This window comes from Acanthaster planci, linkage group LG08 (assembly GCF_054643075.1).
Source record: "Acanthaster planci isolate LZ-2023a linkage group LG08, COTS_SCS, whole genome shotgun sequence".
In the NCBI taxonomy this organism is placed as follows: domain Eukaryota; kingdom Metazoa; phylum Echinodermata; class Asteroidea; order Valvatida; family Acanthasteridae; genus Acanthaster; species Acanthaster planci.
The window spans coordinates 1,680,459-1,698,020 of NC_141784.1; the positions used below are offsets into that span (position 1 = coordinate 1,680,459).

General features: G+C 42.3%; 2 protein-coding genes across 2 annotated transcripts; one reads left to right on the forward strand and one right to left on the reverse strand.

Moving 5' to 3' along the window:
- Positions 1-35: 35 nt before the first annotated feature.
- Positions 36-17,470, reverse strand: LOC110976071 (uncharacterized). Its single transcript, XM_087140305.1, has 11 exons — positions 14,865-17,470; positions 14,142-14,305; positions 7,252-7,390; positions 6,636-6,790; positions 6,242-6,501; positions 3,315-6,021; positions 2,613-2,779; positions 2,145-2,334; positions 1,892-2,042; positions 1,440-1,534; positions 36-863 (listed from the first exon to the last, which is right to left on the reverse strand). The coding sequence occupies exons 1-11, from the start codon at positions 14,907-14,909 to the stop codon at positions 563-565; spliced, it is 4,374 nt and encodes a 1,457-aa protein (XP_086996431.1). The 5' UTR covers positions 14,910-17,470; the 3' UTR covers positions 36-562.
- On the forward strand, positions 7,817-14,050 carry LOC147798295 (uncharacterized). Its single transcript, XM_087140304.1, has one exon. It carries the CDS (start codon positions 9,060-9,062, stop codon positions 13,515-13,517), a length of 4,458 nt encoding a protein of 1,485 aa, XP_086996430.1. The 5' UTR covers positions 7,817-9,059; the 3' UTR covers positions 13,518-14,050.
- Positions 17,471-17,562: the final 92 nt, after the last annotated feature.

Sequence of the window (17,562 nt, forward strand, 5' to 3'; positions counted from 1 at the left end):
GTTAGTTTTTGTGACGTATTTTTTTCTCAAGTTCGTTTTCTGATATAAAGAAGTGAACTTTAGATATTTCTCGTAAAACAACCTTGATAGATTTTTACATATACACAGTTTATCAACGCCTGCTGAGTGCTTCGACGGGCGTTTTGCACCCATTAGTATCCACTTGCCTTGATGTTTTTGTGACCGTTCGTCCAGGTGTCCTGATAAAGATGAGCAAAACAGGTGGATTTATTGCAGTGAAGTTGAGGGAGTTGATGCATGTAGAGTGCGATGCCGTCGTCGGTTGACACTTGAGCCTCTTCTGGCGTTGCTTCGAGGCCTCGCGGTTTCGTTCCTCTTGGTTTCAGTACTGATCCGTGATACGTCCTCGGAGAAAGGCTAACAACCATTGCACAGGGTAATCACAGGACTTTTCACAGGTCTCGTATTTCCGTTTCGAGCACCCTCTTGCAGGTGTGAAGTACATGCACTCGATCCGACCACTACAACAGTCAGTGGACCAATAAAACGTGCAATGCTGGAATTCACTTTACACGCAATATGGAGCCTCTAATATAATTGGCTACACTGACTCCAACTTGAAATTTTCGGGACCAATCTTTCTCTTAAAAGACTGCGTTACATAGACTGGCGTGTAATTCTCTCGAGATAACAGTTCGTAGATGTGATCAGGAGTTTCCCTGCTGTAAGCCTCAAGAGTCGTAGCAAGGAGAGGGTTGACCGTCGAACCGTAGGTGGGATTCTCTACGACGATGGGCTGGGGTCTGAACGGGAAGACCTTGTTTGTCTTGCTCGGTGGGCGCCTTATCTTCTCTTCCTGTTTCAAGTCGGTCTCCAAGTTGTAGACGGCCTTTGTCTTGTCTCTGTTACGTATACAAACATACGTTTTATAATTCTTAAGCCACGATTGTGTTTAGTAAACTGTGTTCTTTTATTTATATAATTGTTTGGATGTGGACGAAGCGTTTGGTAACAATAATGTTGAATGTTCCCTTTTCTTTGTCATACTTTGTAATTGACAACACTAAAAAAATGTAATCTGTGTGGAATGTGGTGAGAACAATACATCAAAATTTTGTGAAACAGATGTCAGAAACTTGCGCAAGACATCATAAATGTACAAATGTTTGGAAGGTTCGACCATCATCAAGGATTTCGACTTATTTTATCTATGCTAAAAACGTAAGCGTCTCTTCCAGTTGTCCTTTTACACTTCTCTTTGTGTGTATTCAGTTAATACGAAACCACATTTCTAGTCAGTTCTAGTTTTTTTTGTTATTTTTGTATCGTACACCGTTGAATGGTTTGCAGTCATTACGTGTACGTGCATTTATCCCTCGTTGTACACCATTCAAATGAGAATACACTGATTGACGAATTTGAAGACATGCCTTATTGGCCAGTCAATGTAGGGTCTTGATAATACTAGACTGACTTACTGTAATCGTTTGGTAATGTAGACGACGAATGCAGTGCCGAGGCAAAGAGATGCGACGCCAATCACAACAACATACCAGTACTTCGACAGCCAATCCTGCCATAGAAGATTAAAACCATAGAAATAACCTTTTACAAACTGATCGAGCGAAAGGGACCTAATTCGTGTTGACTCGATTTAAAATGTATTTTGTTACTCCTTTTAAATTTTTCTTGTAAGATTTTCTGTGACGTATGGTCATCTTAGGGGATTACTGGATGCGGTTTAGTGGCCCTGAACTAATTTTTAACCCGCGCCAGCAACCTCCGAATACTAATGTCTAATTTCCAAAATTAACGTGACACACATCTTTGTGAGACGGTGAAGACACGAAGTGGGAACTACGCTAACAATTGTGAAAATGTATGCCTTTTTTTTCTTACAAATGCCAGGATTGATAATGTGTTGAAGTACCTCTGTGGTCGTCTCCCCGTCGTATATTTTGTAACCGATTTCTGCCTCTATCGATTCCTTCGGCTGGGTCGACAGAAGTTCGCCAATTCTCTCTGACGTCATGAAGCTAGTGTCTCGTGATGCCACAAAAGTCACTTCAGTCAGTTTTACTCTGTGGAGGAGAAAGGCAGTGACAAGAAACGGTCGTCAAATGCAAAGAATGTATAAACTGTGATTGTCTGAAGTGACTGTGTTTATAAAAAGTATGAATTACCCAGATGGCGCTGCTATCAAATCTGCAAGCGTTGCCACGGTAACATTAACCTGAACTGTGTCACGTTTACGGATAGCTGGCCCAAGTTGCTGTAAGGCTTGGTCTAGTATGACTGCGATGCCAAGCTGAAATCGTGAGGTGCTGTCCAGGACTCCGACAACAACGATGCCATACCCGTAGATCTTCAGGTCTTTCAGAGTGAGAGAAACACGATAATCACATTTCAATTAGATTGTGGTTTGGACCACAATTCTACACCGTGTTGTTTTTTACCTTGTCGTTCAATCTCCAGATTTCAATTATAGTTATGTAATTGGTATTTGAAAGAATCTTTGGTGCCTCATGTCTAGTAACACAAAATTCCTTCTGCTAAGCTTTGTGTAAAAATTCTTTACTTCGTAGTTTTACAGACAGAAGTTTCCCGATCCGGAGAGGTGTCTCCTTTGAAAGATGGAACAAAATTCTCACCTATATCACAGTCTTTGCCGAAATACCCGGCATCACACGTGCACGTGTATCCTTTGTCGTCTACAGTTGATTCCTCACACTTGCCGTTATTACACGGCGATACAGAGCAAGGGTCTGGTATTTGGGATTCACACTGTTTGCCTGTATGCAGTTTGTCACATGTACAGCTGTGCAGAACAAAATAATGATAGACGTACTTGGGAAAAGTTATTAGAAACACTTTAACCTGCCTCATTTACATTGTAAAAGGCAGATTCTTTTGAGGTATGATAAGGTATCGTTGCATGTGAAGTTGCTTGAGGTAGCACCGTGTGGGAAATATTTCTTTTTTGTGAGTCGATGAGTTTCGGGGGAAAAACTTTAAAAAGAGTCCACTGGTTTTTGTCAGAGCCTCATTTTCCACGGAATATAAACCCCCACCATGTAAACCCTCATATTTCATCTGTGAGGTTTCAACCCTTACGCGCAGTTAATGCATTTGAAAGTCAAGTTGGTTGAATAAGCTTACAGGAATTCCGCCTTTATTCAGTACTGGTACAATTTTGTGTCCATATTTCACAGATGACACTTTCTTTACAGTTTAACAGCAATGTGTCCATAAAGCCGTGATACATGGATAACGTGTGAAAGTTGCATGTGTTTAAGGGCATGTGCCCATTCTGCTAAATTGACAAGCGCGTGCACATGACTCACATTACCTACCTGTATCCGTTTAACTCTGGTGTGCACGTTCCAGTGTTACAAGGCGAACTCCTGCAGAAGTCGATCTCCTCCCTGCACGTCTCACCCTCGTACCCGTCCAGACACTGACATTTAAAACCAGTCAGAGTGTCCTGACACGTGGCCGAGTTCGCGCATGGTGTGGAGGCGCAGTTATCCAAATCGATCTCGCACCGAGGTCCACCAAAGCCCGGTAGACACATGCACTGGTACTCGTCCAGTAGGTCCACACAGGTGGAGTTGTTCAAACACGGAGAGCTGGTGCATTCGTCCTTATCTACATCGCACAATTTTCCCTCGAAGCCCGGGAGACAGACACAGGTAAATTTGCCTATCTCATCTTGGCACGTGGAACCATTAAGACAAGGGGAGCTTTTGCAGTCATCCATATTGATGTCACAAAGAGACCCAGAGAACCCTTCAACACATTCGCAAGCGAAAGAATTTGGTTCGTCTGTGCATGTTCCATTATTCAGGCAAGGGGTGCTTGCGCACTCATCGATGTCAACTTCACAGGTCGCCCCTTCAAAACCATCCATACATGTGCAGTTGAAAAAGTTGATTTTATCAAAACAACTTCCATTGTTCTGACAAGGGATGCTTGCACACTCGTCGATATCCACGTCGCATGTCAATCCTTCAAAGCCTTCAACACAGGAGCAGTTGAATGAATTGATTTCATCAAAACAAATTCCATTGTTCTGACAAGGGATGCTTGCACACTCGTCGATATCAATTTCACACATTGACCCTTCAAAACCATCCACACATGTGCAGTTAAAAAAATTTATTTCATCAAAACAAGTTCCATTGTTCTGACAAGGGATGCTTGCACACTCGTCGATATCCACTTCGCATGCCAATCCTTCAAAACCATCCACACATGTGCAGTTGAAAGAGTTGATTTCGTCAAAACAAGTTCCATTGTTCTGACAAGGGATGCTTGCACACTCGTCGATATCAACTTCGCACGTCAATCCTTCAAAACCGTCAACACAGGAGCAGTTGAATGAATTGATTTCATCAAAACAAGTTCCATTGTTCTGACAAGGGATGCTTGCACACTTGTCGATATCCACTTCGCATGCCAATCCTTCAAAACCATCCACACAAGTGCAGTTGAAAGAGTTGATTTCGTCAAAACAAGTTCCATTGTTCTGACAAGGGATGCTTGCACACTCGTCGATATCCACTTCGCACGTCAATCCTTCAAAACCGTCAACACAGGAGCAGTTGAATGAATTGATTTCGTCAAAACAAGTTCCATTGTTCTGACAAGGAATGCTTGCACACTCGTCGATATCCACTTCGCACGTCAATCCTTCAAAACCATCCACACATGTGCAGTTGAAAGAGTTGATTTTGTCAAAACAAGTTCCATTGTTCTGACAAGGGATGCTTGCACACTCGTCGATATCCACTTCGCACGTCAATCCTTCAAAACCGTCAACACAGGAGCAGTTGAATGAATTGATTTCATCAAAACAAGTTCCATTGTTCTGACAAGGGATGCTTGCACACTCGTCGATATCCACTTCGCATGCCAATCCTTCAAAACCATCCACACAAGTGCAGTTGAAAGAGTTGATTTCGTCAAAACAAGTTCCATTGTTCTGACAAGGGATGCTTGCACACTCGTCGATATCCACTTCGCACGTCAATCCTTCAAAACCGTCAACACAGGAGCAGTTGAATGAATTGATTTCGTCAAAACAAGTTCCATTGTTCTGACAAGGAATGCTTGCACACTCGTCGATATCCACTTCGCACGTCAATCCTTCAAAACCATCCACACATGTGCAGTTAAAAGAGTTGATTTCGTCAAAACAAGTTCCATTGTTCTGACAAGGAATGCTTGCACACTCGTCGATATCCACTTCGCACGTCAATCCTTCAAAACCATCCACACATGTGCAGTTGAAAGAGTTGATTTTGTCAAAACAAGTTCCATTGTTCTGACAAGGGATGCTTGCACACTCGTCGATATCAACTTCGCATGTCAATCCTTCAAAACCGTCAACGCAGGAGCAGTTGAATGAATTGATTTCATCAAAACAAATTCCATTGTTCTGACAAGGAATGCTTGCACACTCGTTGATATCAATTTCACATGTTGACCCTTCAAAACCATCCACACATGTGCAGTTGAAGGAGTTGATGTCGTCAAAACAAGTCCCATTGTTCTGACAAGTGATGCTTGCACACTCATCGATATCAATTTCACAATTCACCCCTTTAAAACCATCCGCACACTTGCAGTTGAAGAAGCCAATTCCATCGATGCAGGTCTTGTTATTTTTGCACGGGGAACTTGCACATTCGTCGATATCAATTTCACAAGTATCCCCTTCAAAACCAACCGTACAAGTGCAGTTGAAAGAGTTGATTTCATCAAAGCAGGTCCCATTGTTCTGACAAGGGATACTTGCGCACTCATCAATGTCAAATTCGCAGTTTGACCCCTCAAAACCATCCATACATGTGCACTTAAATGAGTTGATTTCGTCAATGCAGCTGCCGTTGTTCTGACAGGGGATACTTGCGCACTCATCAATGTCAAATTCGCAGTTTGACCCCTCAAAACCATCCATACATGTGCAGTTGAAATCATTAACGAGGTCAACGCAGGTGGCGTTGTTTTCACATGGCATCACCTCACATTCATCGACGTCTATTTCGCAATTGTATCCTGTGGCGTTTACAGAAAATGGTGACATTCAAGTTTGGAAATATGAAAGGTTAGGTTTCAAATCTGTTATTTGGCCCAAAGTGAAATTAGAATTTCCCGGTTTAAACCAGACAGGATGTTAGGGTGGTACGAACGTACGAGGGAATCTTCGACTTTTCAAGAATTCTTTGAGAAAAATGAAGAGTTGCAGAAAAAGTTGCTTTACTTTGATATGACCTACCCGTGTAACCTTCCAAACAGGTACAGTTGTACTCATCACGTCCATTGATGCAGTAACCCCCGTTCATGCAGGGCCTTGAGGAACACTCGTCGTAGTCATCAGTACAGTTGTCGCCTGTCCAGCCACTCAGGCAGACCTTTACCCCTGTGGTTGTGTTGCAGGTGTAGTGTCCACTGTCATCGTCATGAGCAATGCAGAAAGTTAGACAATCGGTGCCATAGAACGCATTCTCACAAGACACGGTCGTCATAAACCTAAGACTGTTGATGCAATTGGGAAGTGCGAATTGAACGTAAACACAATCAGTATCTGATGTCATCGGCATGATCAACATTCATGATGATTTTTCCATCGGCTCATTTTGAGTTGAGAGCATGAGATGTGGGTTACTCACGCTTTTTCTCCCAAACCAGTGTTGAAGATGCTGATGGGAGGAGTGGATGTACTTGGGGCAGCCTCTTGTTCAACTGATTTGAACAATTCTGCAACCTTCTCATCCGGTGAACCTGAATCCATGTCCCATACTTGTACCTTCACCCGGAAACTGCCCTGAAATGATATTATATTTCGTCTTTACGAGACACAGCTTGTTGTCGGATGATAGTGAGGTCATAGCAGTGATTGGTAAGTGAAACCAACTAAACAGCTGTTATTGGAGAACTATTGTGCGTCAAAAAAATAGGCAAAACAACATCCACTGATCCAGGCCGTACCGTATAGCGTAATTCGACCACCAGAATTAGAAGCCATTACTGCGGTAGCACAACGCTCTTGGACAGGTGGTACGCGCGTTACACGCATGCCTCCCTGACCCATAGGGTGTTGTGATTTGCCAAATGCACGCGCGCGTCAAGCTGAAGACTGTGCGTGTGAGTGCGGTGCCACCGCAGTTATGGCGTCTAATTGGATTAGTCTACAGCTTAATGAAAAGCTCAAGAAGATTGTACTTTAGTGTTGGTAAAATGAACGTGAAAGTCGGGGAAACGCTTTACGTAAAAAGTTGATCTCACCGTCCACGGCAATGTGGTTCTGTAGGTATTATTTTCCGATGGAAGATATGGAAAATTATAATCATCAGGAGTTGATTCCGTTGTCGGTTGAGTGATGTGTTTGACGGCGATGCCACATGAATCAAACGAATCAGAAGTTCTGTGGGGGAAAAATACACCATTTACCCCGTCGTACAAACGACGGTTCAAGGAATAACATGGTAATCGGGGTTTGCTTCAATTACACAAAGATAGCATGTCAGTTTGTTGGATGGAAAACTCAAACAGTGCTTTTCAAAATAAAATGAATATCTTAAATATGAGTTTTAAAGGATTTTCAGTTTTTGAAAGGCACCCCAAAATGCATTTCAAAATGAACTGGTTTTAAAAGAATTTCAAACAGATCTCTCCGCAAATAATGAAAAAAGTATCCATTTTTAATAATAAGCGTCCAGCTGCAAACTGCGCGTTGTTAGTGGATATAAACCTTCCAGCGAAATGTCTTGGAAGACAAATGACATAAGAGTACATTGTTATCGTCCAAAATCTTCCCTAATTTGTCAACAACAAAAAATCTATGATTAGTCAGGTTGCTTAATGTCAAATTTTGAGATTACCGTTACAGGGCGGATAAAAGCACCAAATTTGGAGAGATGATCCCTCAGGACCTACTCATTGATATTAGAGTAGGAGCCCTCTTGATTTTTTTATTTTAATGGTATAAATGCTGAATTACATAATTTCTGATATTCATAATAAAAAACACTGTATTTGTTTACATGAGGGAACATAATAGCAGAAAGAGGATCAGATCTCTTTTAGATTTATTGATTTTTGATGGAACTGAGAACATAAACCCAATTTTTAATACTCATGATCAAAATTAAAGCATTTGAAACAAAGAGGTGGTTGAATTAATTACCAATTTTAATTAGAAAATGGTTTCTTGAAGAAACAGTTTTTCGTACATCCACATCATGCTCTGTGCATTCATTTTACACTGAAATTCCTTAGAAGTGCCGTAAGAGTGTATTTGGAAACATTTGACTCCCATCATATGCCCAGGATGCCCTAAATTCCATTAAAACAATGGTCATGAATAATTAATCAGTTAAACCACAAGCCACTTCCTGTGGCATGATATAGCTCATGTTGAGTTCCACATGGCTCATCCAGGGACAGGCATAAGACACACATACATCTTAAAAACCACTGGTGAAGGTGAAGGTGTGTGTAGATGATAGACTGTACACACATTTGCAGCTGCTGTTTTCTGCTAAGCCTTCAACATGTCTCAGCAATAGCAAATTTCCCTTTTGAGATTATCGGTAAGTTTGATAATTTAACACAAATTCTTAAGAAATATTTCAACACAATTTATTTTTTACTAAATGGGGACTGAAACCTAGGTTTGGTGCCTAATCACAGCTGTGCTACTTGGATACAAAACAATTTGTTCACTCAAAGCTGTTAAGCCGTAATCTTTATTTGTGGCTTTTGGTAATCAAGGTTGCATGGATTGGGGATTTTTTTTCAAACACTAGTACTTTACAAGAAACTGTATAGGCCCCCCTAATGTTTTTTCCCGAGGACTACATTCATGATGTATGTGTACTTTCAGCTGTAACAAAATATAACAACCTTCTTCATATCACTTTATCTTTGCTGCCACATGCACTTTCACCATTAAACCTCCAAAAGCTCTAGAGGAAATGCATGGCAAAATGACTCTAATCCAGCGGCAGTGAAATGATAAGATGGAATTCAAAGGGTTGTAAAATTATTGGATAAAGGTCCAATACTCCAGACTATGCTTGTATCTTTTCAGAATGTTATTCATCATGGTGTTTAATTGGGATCGCTGTGTGATTTGCCAACAAGACACTGCTGAACCCCTGAAGTGTCCCTTGAAGAGTTCAAGGACAAGTGGTGACAAAGCAGATGCCTACAAATCATTCCTATCCAATGTTGAACAGTTCCGAGCCATCGGTGCTGTTCCAGTTGAACTCTGTTTTGGGAATGAAGAAACTGCTGAAAGCTTTGTTACACAGTCAGCTTCATGGCACAAATCTTGCCATTTGAAATTCAATAATTATAAATTGGTGAAGGCAAAGAAAAAGAGAGATCACACCCCAAATGATGAACAGAAAAGGCCCAGGAAGCGCAAAGCATTAGATGTTCAGAAATGCTTCTTCTGTGAGAAGGGTGGAGAGGAGGATGTTCTCCATGAAGTGTCAACATTCGATGCTGATAAAAATATCCGGGACATGATTGCAGAGCTCAATGACACCTTGCTCATGGCCAGGTTAGTTGGAGGAGATCTCATTGCAATGGAAGCAAAATACCACTTGACATGCCTCGTCAAGCTCAGAAACCGCTATCGCAGTCACACTCGCAAAGCAGGTCAGACGTCAGAAAACATAGATGAGAGGATGAACGAGTCTCGTGCATTTGTTGAACTGACCACTTACATTGAAAAATCGGTGGATTCTGGGACCCTGCTTTTCAGACTGAACGAGATTCACAATCTTTACACAAATCGTTTGAAGGAGCTGGGCATACAAAAACAAGTCAATAAAACAAGACTGAAGAGTCTTTTGCTGGAACACTTTCCAGAGGCACAAGAACAGTATGATGGAAGAAATACCATCCTCGTTTTCAAAGAGGGTATGAGAAACATGTTAAAGGAAGCATTGAAGAATCGTGACTTCTCAGAAGAGGCTATTATCCTTGCCAAGGCTGCCACTATAGTCAGGAAAGACATATTTAGCCACCAAGGCTTCAGATTCTCTGGTCACTTTCCAGAACGTTGCCAAGAAAACTCCTTGCCTTCAAGCCTCAAGTCTCTTGTCTCCATGATTTTGAATGGCCCCAACCTGAAAGACCAGGACAAGCAGGACTCACAAGCTTGCCTAACCTTCGGCCAGAGCATCGTTTTCAATTCAAAGAAACGGTCATCACTTCACACTGTGAGTGCCAGACATAGCATGGAACGTGAGCCACCTCTTCCCATCTACATTGGCGTAAATGTCCATGCACTAACCAGGAGCAAGAAACTCATCAAGCAGTTATGCCATATGGGTTTGAGTATTTCATATGACAGAATTATGGAGATTGAAGACTGGATTGCCACTGCTTCCTGTGAACGGTTTGGAGACGATGGAGTGGTGTCCCCAGCTAGCCTCAAGAGACGAATTTTCACGGTAGGTGCGCTTGACAACATAGACCACAACCCTAGCTCAACAACTTCCCTGACCTCGTTTCATGGGACTGGAATCAGCCTTTTCCAGTTGCCAACCTTGGCCGAACCCGGGGAGAGCAGACCGCCAATTATGCTGCCACCTTCTGGGAATGAAAAGCACACTCTTCCTGACTGCTATGCCCATGTGCCCGCTGTGGCTCTAAAAACAACTGCTGTAGAGGTGCCACAGTGTGACGTATTCCCAGTTAGAAGTTGCATAGATAAGGCCAGAGCAGAAGAACACAATTGGCTAGAGCATGCACTGCCACTTCTGCAGACAGAACTCACAAATGGCGATGCTATTGCGTGGGCTTCATATCATGCCTCTCAACAACCTCCAGCAGAAGATCCTCCAGCAAATAGTGCACTCCTCCCTCTGTTCTATGAGAAGTCGGCCACTCCTGCAATGATCAAGCATGGTATGGATGTTGTGAAACAGGCTGTTAAATTTCTGAATCCTGGACAAATCCCAGTCACTACATTTGACCAACCTTTGTTTTCCCTAGCTAAATTTGTACAATGGAAATGGCCAGACACTCACGGCGAGAAATTACACGTGGTTATGCTCGGTGGTCTTCACACGGAAATGGCACTCTGGAATACACTTGGGGATGTTTTGGAATGTTCTGGTTGGACTACAGCCCTCTCAGAAGCAGAAGTAGCATCGTCTGGCACAGCAGACTCATACCTAAAAGCAGCTCATCTAACTAGAACCAGGCATGCCCATCAAGTAACTCTCTTGACACTGCATAACCTCCAGCGGGAAGCTTTCATGCTGAGTGATGGCTCAAAAGATGCAGAGTCGGCCACAGCTTGGAGAAATGACATGGTAAAGAAGAGTCCTACTTTCATGTACTGGGACTTGATCATGAGGTACGAAACCCTCATTCTCATCTTCATCAAGGCTCACAGAGAAAAGAATTTTCCTCTGTATGTGGAAGTTTTGGAAGAACTTACTCCGCTGTTCTTTGCATTGGACCATACCAACTATGCACGATGGATGCCTGTCCACATCAGGGATATGAAGTCCTTGCCCAACACTGTCAAGGATGAGTTCGAGAAACGCTCTCACTGGGTGCTTTCCAAGACCATGAACAAATTTTCGGCAATCCCATTTGACCAGGCTCATGAGCAGGAAAACAAGATAGTGAAAGGATCCGGGGGTGCCGTGGGGCTTACTGAGAACCCTGTTGCCTTTCGAAGATGGATGCTCTCAGGGCCAGAGATGGCACGGCTTCTTAAGCAGTTTGAAGGTGAATACCTTGAAAACGATGACCACGAGATCCTGAAAAACACCAATCACCATGAACAGGGTCTCTCAGGGCAGAAAACCTTCCAGGGACAGGTTTCCAGCCTCTCAAATACTATCAAACGAATGGGTAATCCTTTCTTAGATGACTTCCCAGATCTCGTTACGCTCGACAGTCGAAACTGTGCAGATGAATCAGTGGTTACAGCTCTGCGCATCCTGGAGGATACAGGCAGGAAACAGTTCAGGGATTTTGTCAAGAATGTACTTGATGCACGCAGCCACTCTATTCACGACCCAATCAAGAGGAATTCCCTAGCACTATTCAGGCAACCTAAGCGCAGGGTGATATCAAAGCAAGGGAAGAAGATCAAAGTTCTTCAGAACAATGTGGCACTCTTTGGCCAGCTGTACATATCTATGCAGAATAGAGATAGCGACTTGGATGAGTTCTTTGCACATGAAGTACAGTCCTTTCCCCCTTCGCTTTCAGACTTCGGCAAACTTCGCTTACCCAACACAAAGTCCGACCTGCTAAAATGTCTTGAGCAGCCTGGCCAATCGGAGCCACCCTCAACCTATGACTGTAAAATCCTTGATGGTGCCGTCATCGTACACTGCCTCCCAGTTGCCGGCATTAGTACCTTCCACGAGTATGCAGACAGGGTTTTCATCCCTCACATAAAAAAACAGCTCCAAGAGGCAAAGAGGTTGGATGTTGTTTGGGACACATACATCCCAGAGAGTTTGAAGGAGTCAACCAGGGAAAAGAGAGGCAAGGGTGTGCGCAGAAAGGTGTCAGGTGAGACCAAGTTGCCAGGCAAGTGGATGGACTTTCTTCGTGACCCAGTTAACAAGAAGGAGCTGTTTGCCTTTTTGACTTCCAAGGTTGAAGATTTCAATTGGCCACCAACTAAGGCTGTATGTATCACATCAGGGCAAGCTGTGGTGACTGTTGGTACCAGCATCTCCATGCAAAACTGCAATCATGAGGAGGCAGACACCAGAGTAGTGGTTCATGTGCTTCATGCTCTTCAACAAGGAGGAAAGACGATTCATGTGCGCACCGTTGACACAGATGTCGTAGTTATTCTCGTCGGCAAATTCCACGATCTGATTACTATTCAACCTTTGGCTGATATCTGGGTTGCTTTTGGAATGGGCAAAAACTACAGGTTTTACCACATCAACACCATTTGTGCAAGCCTTGGAGACCAACAGTCACAAGCATTACCTGTTTTCCACGCATATTCAGGTTGTGACACAACCTCTGCCTTCAGTGGGAAGGGCAAGAAGTCCGTTTGGCAAGCTTGGCAGGCTTTCGAAGAAATCACAGATACATTTGTGTATCTTGCCCGTAATCCTTTTCAAATCCTGAGTCTCGATGATTACCATTTCTTAAAGCTGGAGAGACTGACTGTTGTCCTCTATGACAAAACTAGTCATTTGACTTCAGTTAATGAGGCAAGAAGGGAACTCTTCTGCCACAAGAACTGCACTATGGAGAAATTGCCACCGACCAAAGATGCTCTTCTGCAGCATGTCCGACGAGCAGTTTACCAAGCAGGAATCTGGACAAGCAGCACTCAAAATCAGCTATCGGTTCCTTCGCCGCAGGACTTTGCTTGGACCAAGGTATCAGGGTCATGGGCACCAGTATGGATGACAATTCCAGAGATTTCCAAGGCGTGTAGAGAGCTAATCAAATGCTCTTGCAAAGGAGACTGCTCCAACTGCAAATGCAGCAAAGCAAATCTTGTTTGCTCCCCTCTCTGCAAGTGCAAATGTTCTGCATAATACAGTAGGTCCCTTTAAATTAATTTGGACCAGAATATTGCTGCACTCCACACAAAAAGTCCACTGATGTTTAAGCAACCCAACCCCGTTCTAACCTTTACACAACTGTTGGCTGGAATGCTAATCTGGAGCTGAAGATCATATTTCAGTGTTCAGACAGAAATTTTTTTTTACTGTTTTTTGTGGGGGGACCCACCCCCTCTGCGCCCCGCCCCCCTCGCCCCCACGGGTCAGGCACTCTATATTACGCAAAAATATATGCATTGCTACTACCATAGTGTCTAAATTAAGGTTTTGGTGAGCCAAACCACAAATTTAGGAAAAACATCTGTCGTTGTATTACCCATATGACCTGAAAAGTGGAGTTTTTGCAATAAATGTCGGCCATCTTGAAATATGATCTCTTTTGTGTTTTTCGTAAAAAATGCGGGAGGGCTCCTACTCTAATATTATTAAATAGTCCTCAGGGAAGTCGCATGCCAAATTTGATGCTTTTATCCGCCGTGTAACGGTAATTTCACTAAGCCACCTGACTAGATGTGGCGTTTTCCAATTTAGCATGGAATCTCATCTTGAAACAAACATTTCGAGTTGTTTATAGGGAAGGATTCAAGGAAATCTCACGTGTTAGAATCCAGGCAGATGACAAACCGGTTATCGCAGTGATCAGTGCAGGAAGAACCACTCGGCTCGTCACAGCAGCTACCGTTTAATAATTCATGGACTGTGTTTGCATAACTTAGCGGACGAAAGAGGACGACAGTTGTGGAGTATGTTGGTGATATGAGCTGAAAAAATGACAAAATATGGAGCAAATTTCAACGCAACAATGGACGGAAAATACTTAACATATATACAACTTCAAGAATGCTAATAATTTTATTAAAATGCTTAAAAATGTTTTTAATAAAAATATGTTTATCAAAAGTTATGACATTGGGATTACTTCATCAGGAGTTTGTGATTATTGTCAGTATTATAGAAAAAATTATTCACACTACAGCTGCAATGTTACTATAATAAAATCAAGTAGCCTTATATAAAAGTTCTCATTGAAGCAATCCATTTTTGGACGGAGTGATCGAATGGTTAAATCGAAGGATACATCGGTCTATACTTCATTTCGCTCTGAAGGTATAAAGCGGCTACACAGGTGATGAGCTGAAGTCTTTTTTGTCATGGCTCAAACAGGCCCAAGTATAGGCATGTTATGCTCGTGGAGTAGGAATCCCTTGGCGAAATGTGGTGCAATTGGAATTTTGTGCCAAAGGGAAGTATATCATTCGGATTCACAAGAAAAGAATTTTTTTCACATGCAGCTATAGTATGCCAATACACACTTCTCACCTGAAACAGAAGTACGACCAGTAAAATTTCCCGACTCTGCGCCATGGCCGCGCCAAAGTCAATGGTTGAGGTGTGGATGGGTCAGTGGAGTTTGAAGTGGTTGTCGACCCTGTGTGACCACGGCACGAGCTGCTCGTTCAAGCCCCGTTACTTGACAACCCTCGATCCCTATTTCACACGATGCACTATTGTCAATATTAGCGGGCGGGACGTGATAGATTTCCGCGATTGGCCAACTGTCAATGGCAACCACATGCAGGAATGACGTCTTAGAGTCCAAAATATGGAATGGAATGAAAGCAGCACGCGACCACTTGAATCAGTGTTATCTTGACGTCTAACAAACCTTAATTGACGAGCATATCCCATTACATCTTTTCCAGTAATTTATGAGGAAATGTAGAACTATTTATAAATTTCCCGATTTCTTGCACAACATGTCTTAAACTGAACAGAAATACTTAATTATTACACCAAACGACAATAGACCGGATGAAGGAGCTAAACGATAAACATTAAGACCATTATTTGTTAATCATTGACATTTTGATAAAAGTAAATCGATTTTTGTCGATGACAAAAAACGGTGCGATTTTATCAGAGGGACTTTGGACCCTTTTAACTTCCACATAATGGCCTTAAATTAGACTTAATTCAGTACACGACCAAACTAATAAGGTTTGCATTGGCAGCCGTGGTAGCTCTCAGTTAACACATTGACCAATTTGCAGAGCAAACCTTGCTATTTGTATTAAGAACTCTGATTTTGAATCACGTAATGGAGAAAAAATGAAGCGTAATTGAAGGTTTCTGAGTTTGCCAACTTTGGCCAAAACTCAGGACCATCTATTTTATTAATGAACATTTGCCATTGTTAATTCGTGCAATTATTGTAGTTGAAATGACAAGCCCCGTAAAGTTAATATTAAGTCAATTTAGACATCAGTAATCTCAGAAATATATTAGAATGCTAGTATTAGAATGCTAAATGTCCAAATGTTAGGTCCAAGATGATGTGAAGAATTCTGACACTTTATCGAATACATAAGAAAAGTTTTTAAAATCGACAAACGCAACAAATAAGCATTTGATTTAGAAACAAATCTAAAGGGTCCATCCAGAAGTATGGTCTGGCAATCGCCGCTACTTCCATTTCTTCTGTTAATATAGTTTGGCCACGAAATGTCATATGCTATTAATTAATACACCCGTTTGCTATGCATATTACACGTATTGAGTGACAGCTTAATATCCGGGCAAGCACCCGCAGTCATGGGTAAAAAAAAAAACAACCGATCAATTTGCGTGGAAGGTAAACGGAACTGATTCGAAAGCAGCATGCTGTAAACTGATTCAGATCACTAAACTGTCATCATAAACCAAAACTGTCAGTCCTGGTATAATTTAAAGTTATCTTCGCTGGATGACTTTGAAATGTTGGTCACGGGAATGTGATTGATGGATTTATTATGTACTCCACTGTAAAGTGACTTCAAAAGAACGGGATCCGAGCTGCACGGAAGGACCTAACAACACACCAGTGCGGGTTTGTGTGACAAACACTTCAGGGTGCTCCCAAAGCCCACACCCCACCATCTTATCGATCCACCTTTGACCGCTGGTCCTCCTACCGTTCACCCTCTTAACAGAATATAAAAGAAAAATGCCTGTAGGCCTACGTGACAAAGCCGTAGGTTAGGGGTTAGCCTACAATTTTGCAGGTTACTGTTTTAAAAGTCACGACAGTCTGATGGCAGTGTGCAAATCAGAGCCGGTGATTATACCAGGCGTCTACCACACCATTTGATCCACTGAAGACTTGGCTTGTTCTCGCTGGTTGTGATTTGCACGTTTTGCTACGATGAAATCTTGAAATCTGTGAGGACCCTGTTTATTCTCACTCCTATGAAATTAGTCCCTACGTTTAGCATTCCCGTATAATCTTTCATTCCCAAGAGTAAAAATCCACCCTTTGTACTTGAGAGAAGAATAACCTTAACAATTTAGAGATGAACTATTCAGTCGATGATTCCTTTTCACAGTATTTTGGCAAATTGCATTCCATTTTATGGAAATAAGAACAAATCCATATTGCCGTTCTCTTTGCAGAAAAACTAATCCTCAATTTCGAGACTTGATGAGTTTATCTGTAACTTGAATTATCTGAGAACTCATTGTAGCCACAAAGGTGAACTGACGCCTGACGCCATGGTCACGTTTTCGTGTGCAAAATACGGTGCGTATTAACCATCGCAGAGGGCAAACATCAGTATAGACAAAATCAATAGCTGGACTGAAAATCGTCGCAGCTGTATAATGTTTGCCTGTTCTGGTTATACTTTGAACAGTCAGCAACACATATTCTGATTTCTCTAGATTTAACCATTCTTTCTCGATTATATAAATGAATTTAACTTCCGTATTAACGTTTAAAGTCAAAGACGGTGTAAAAACATTCAGAAATTTTGAGATGGGTGTCCACTGACGCCATGTTGTTACTTCATCGCACCCCATACGGGGAATCGAGTATTTGACTGCGGCTCAGCGATGTGTGAAGTCAGGCCGTATCCGAATGAAGTTTCTGCTGGCAACGGCGCCCAGCTTTTGCCGTGAGCAGTCACATTTTATAGCCATAGCCCAAAACAATATGAACCGTTTTTTACATTCCGGCCTAACACCATCAAAGATGGCGGCTAGA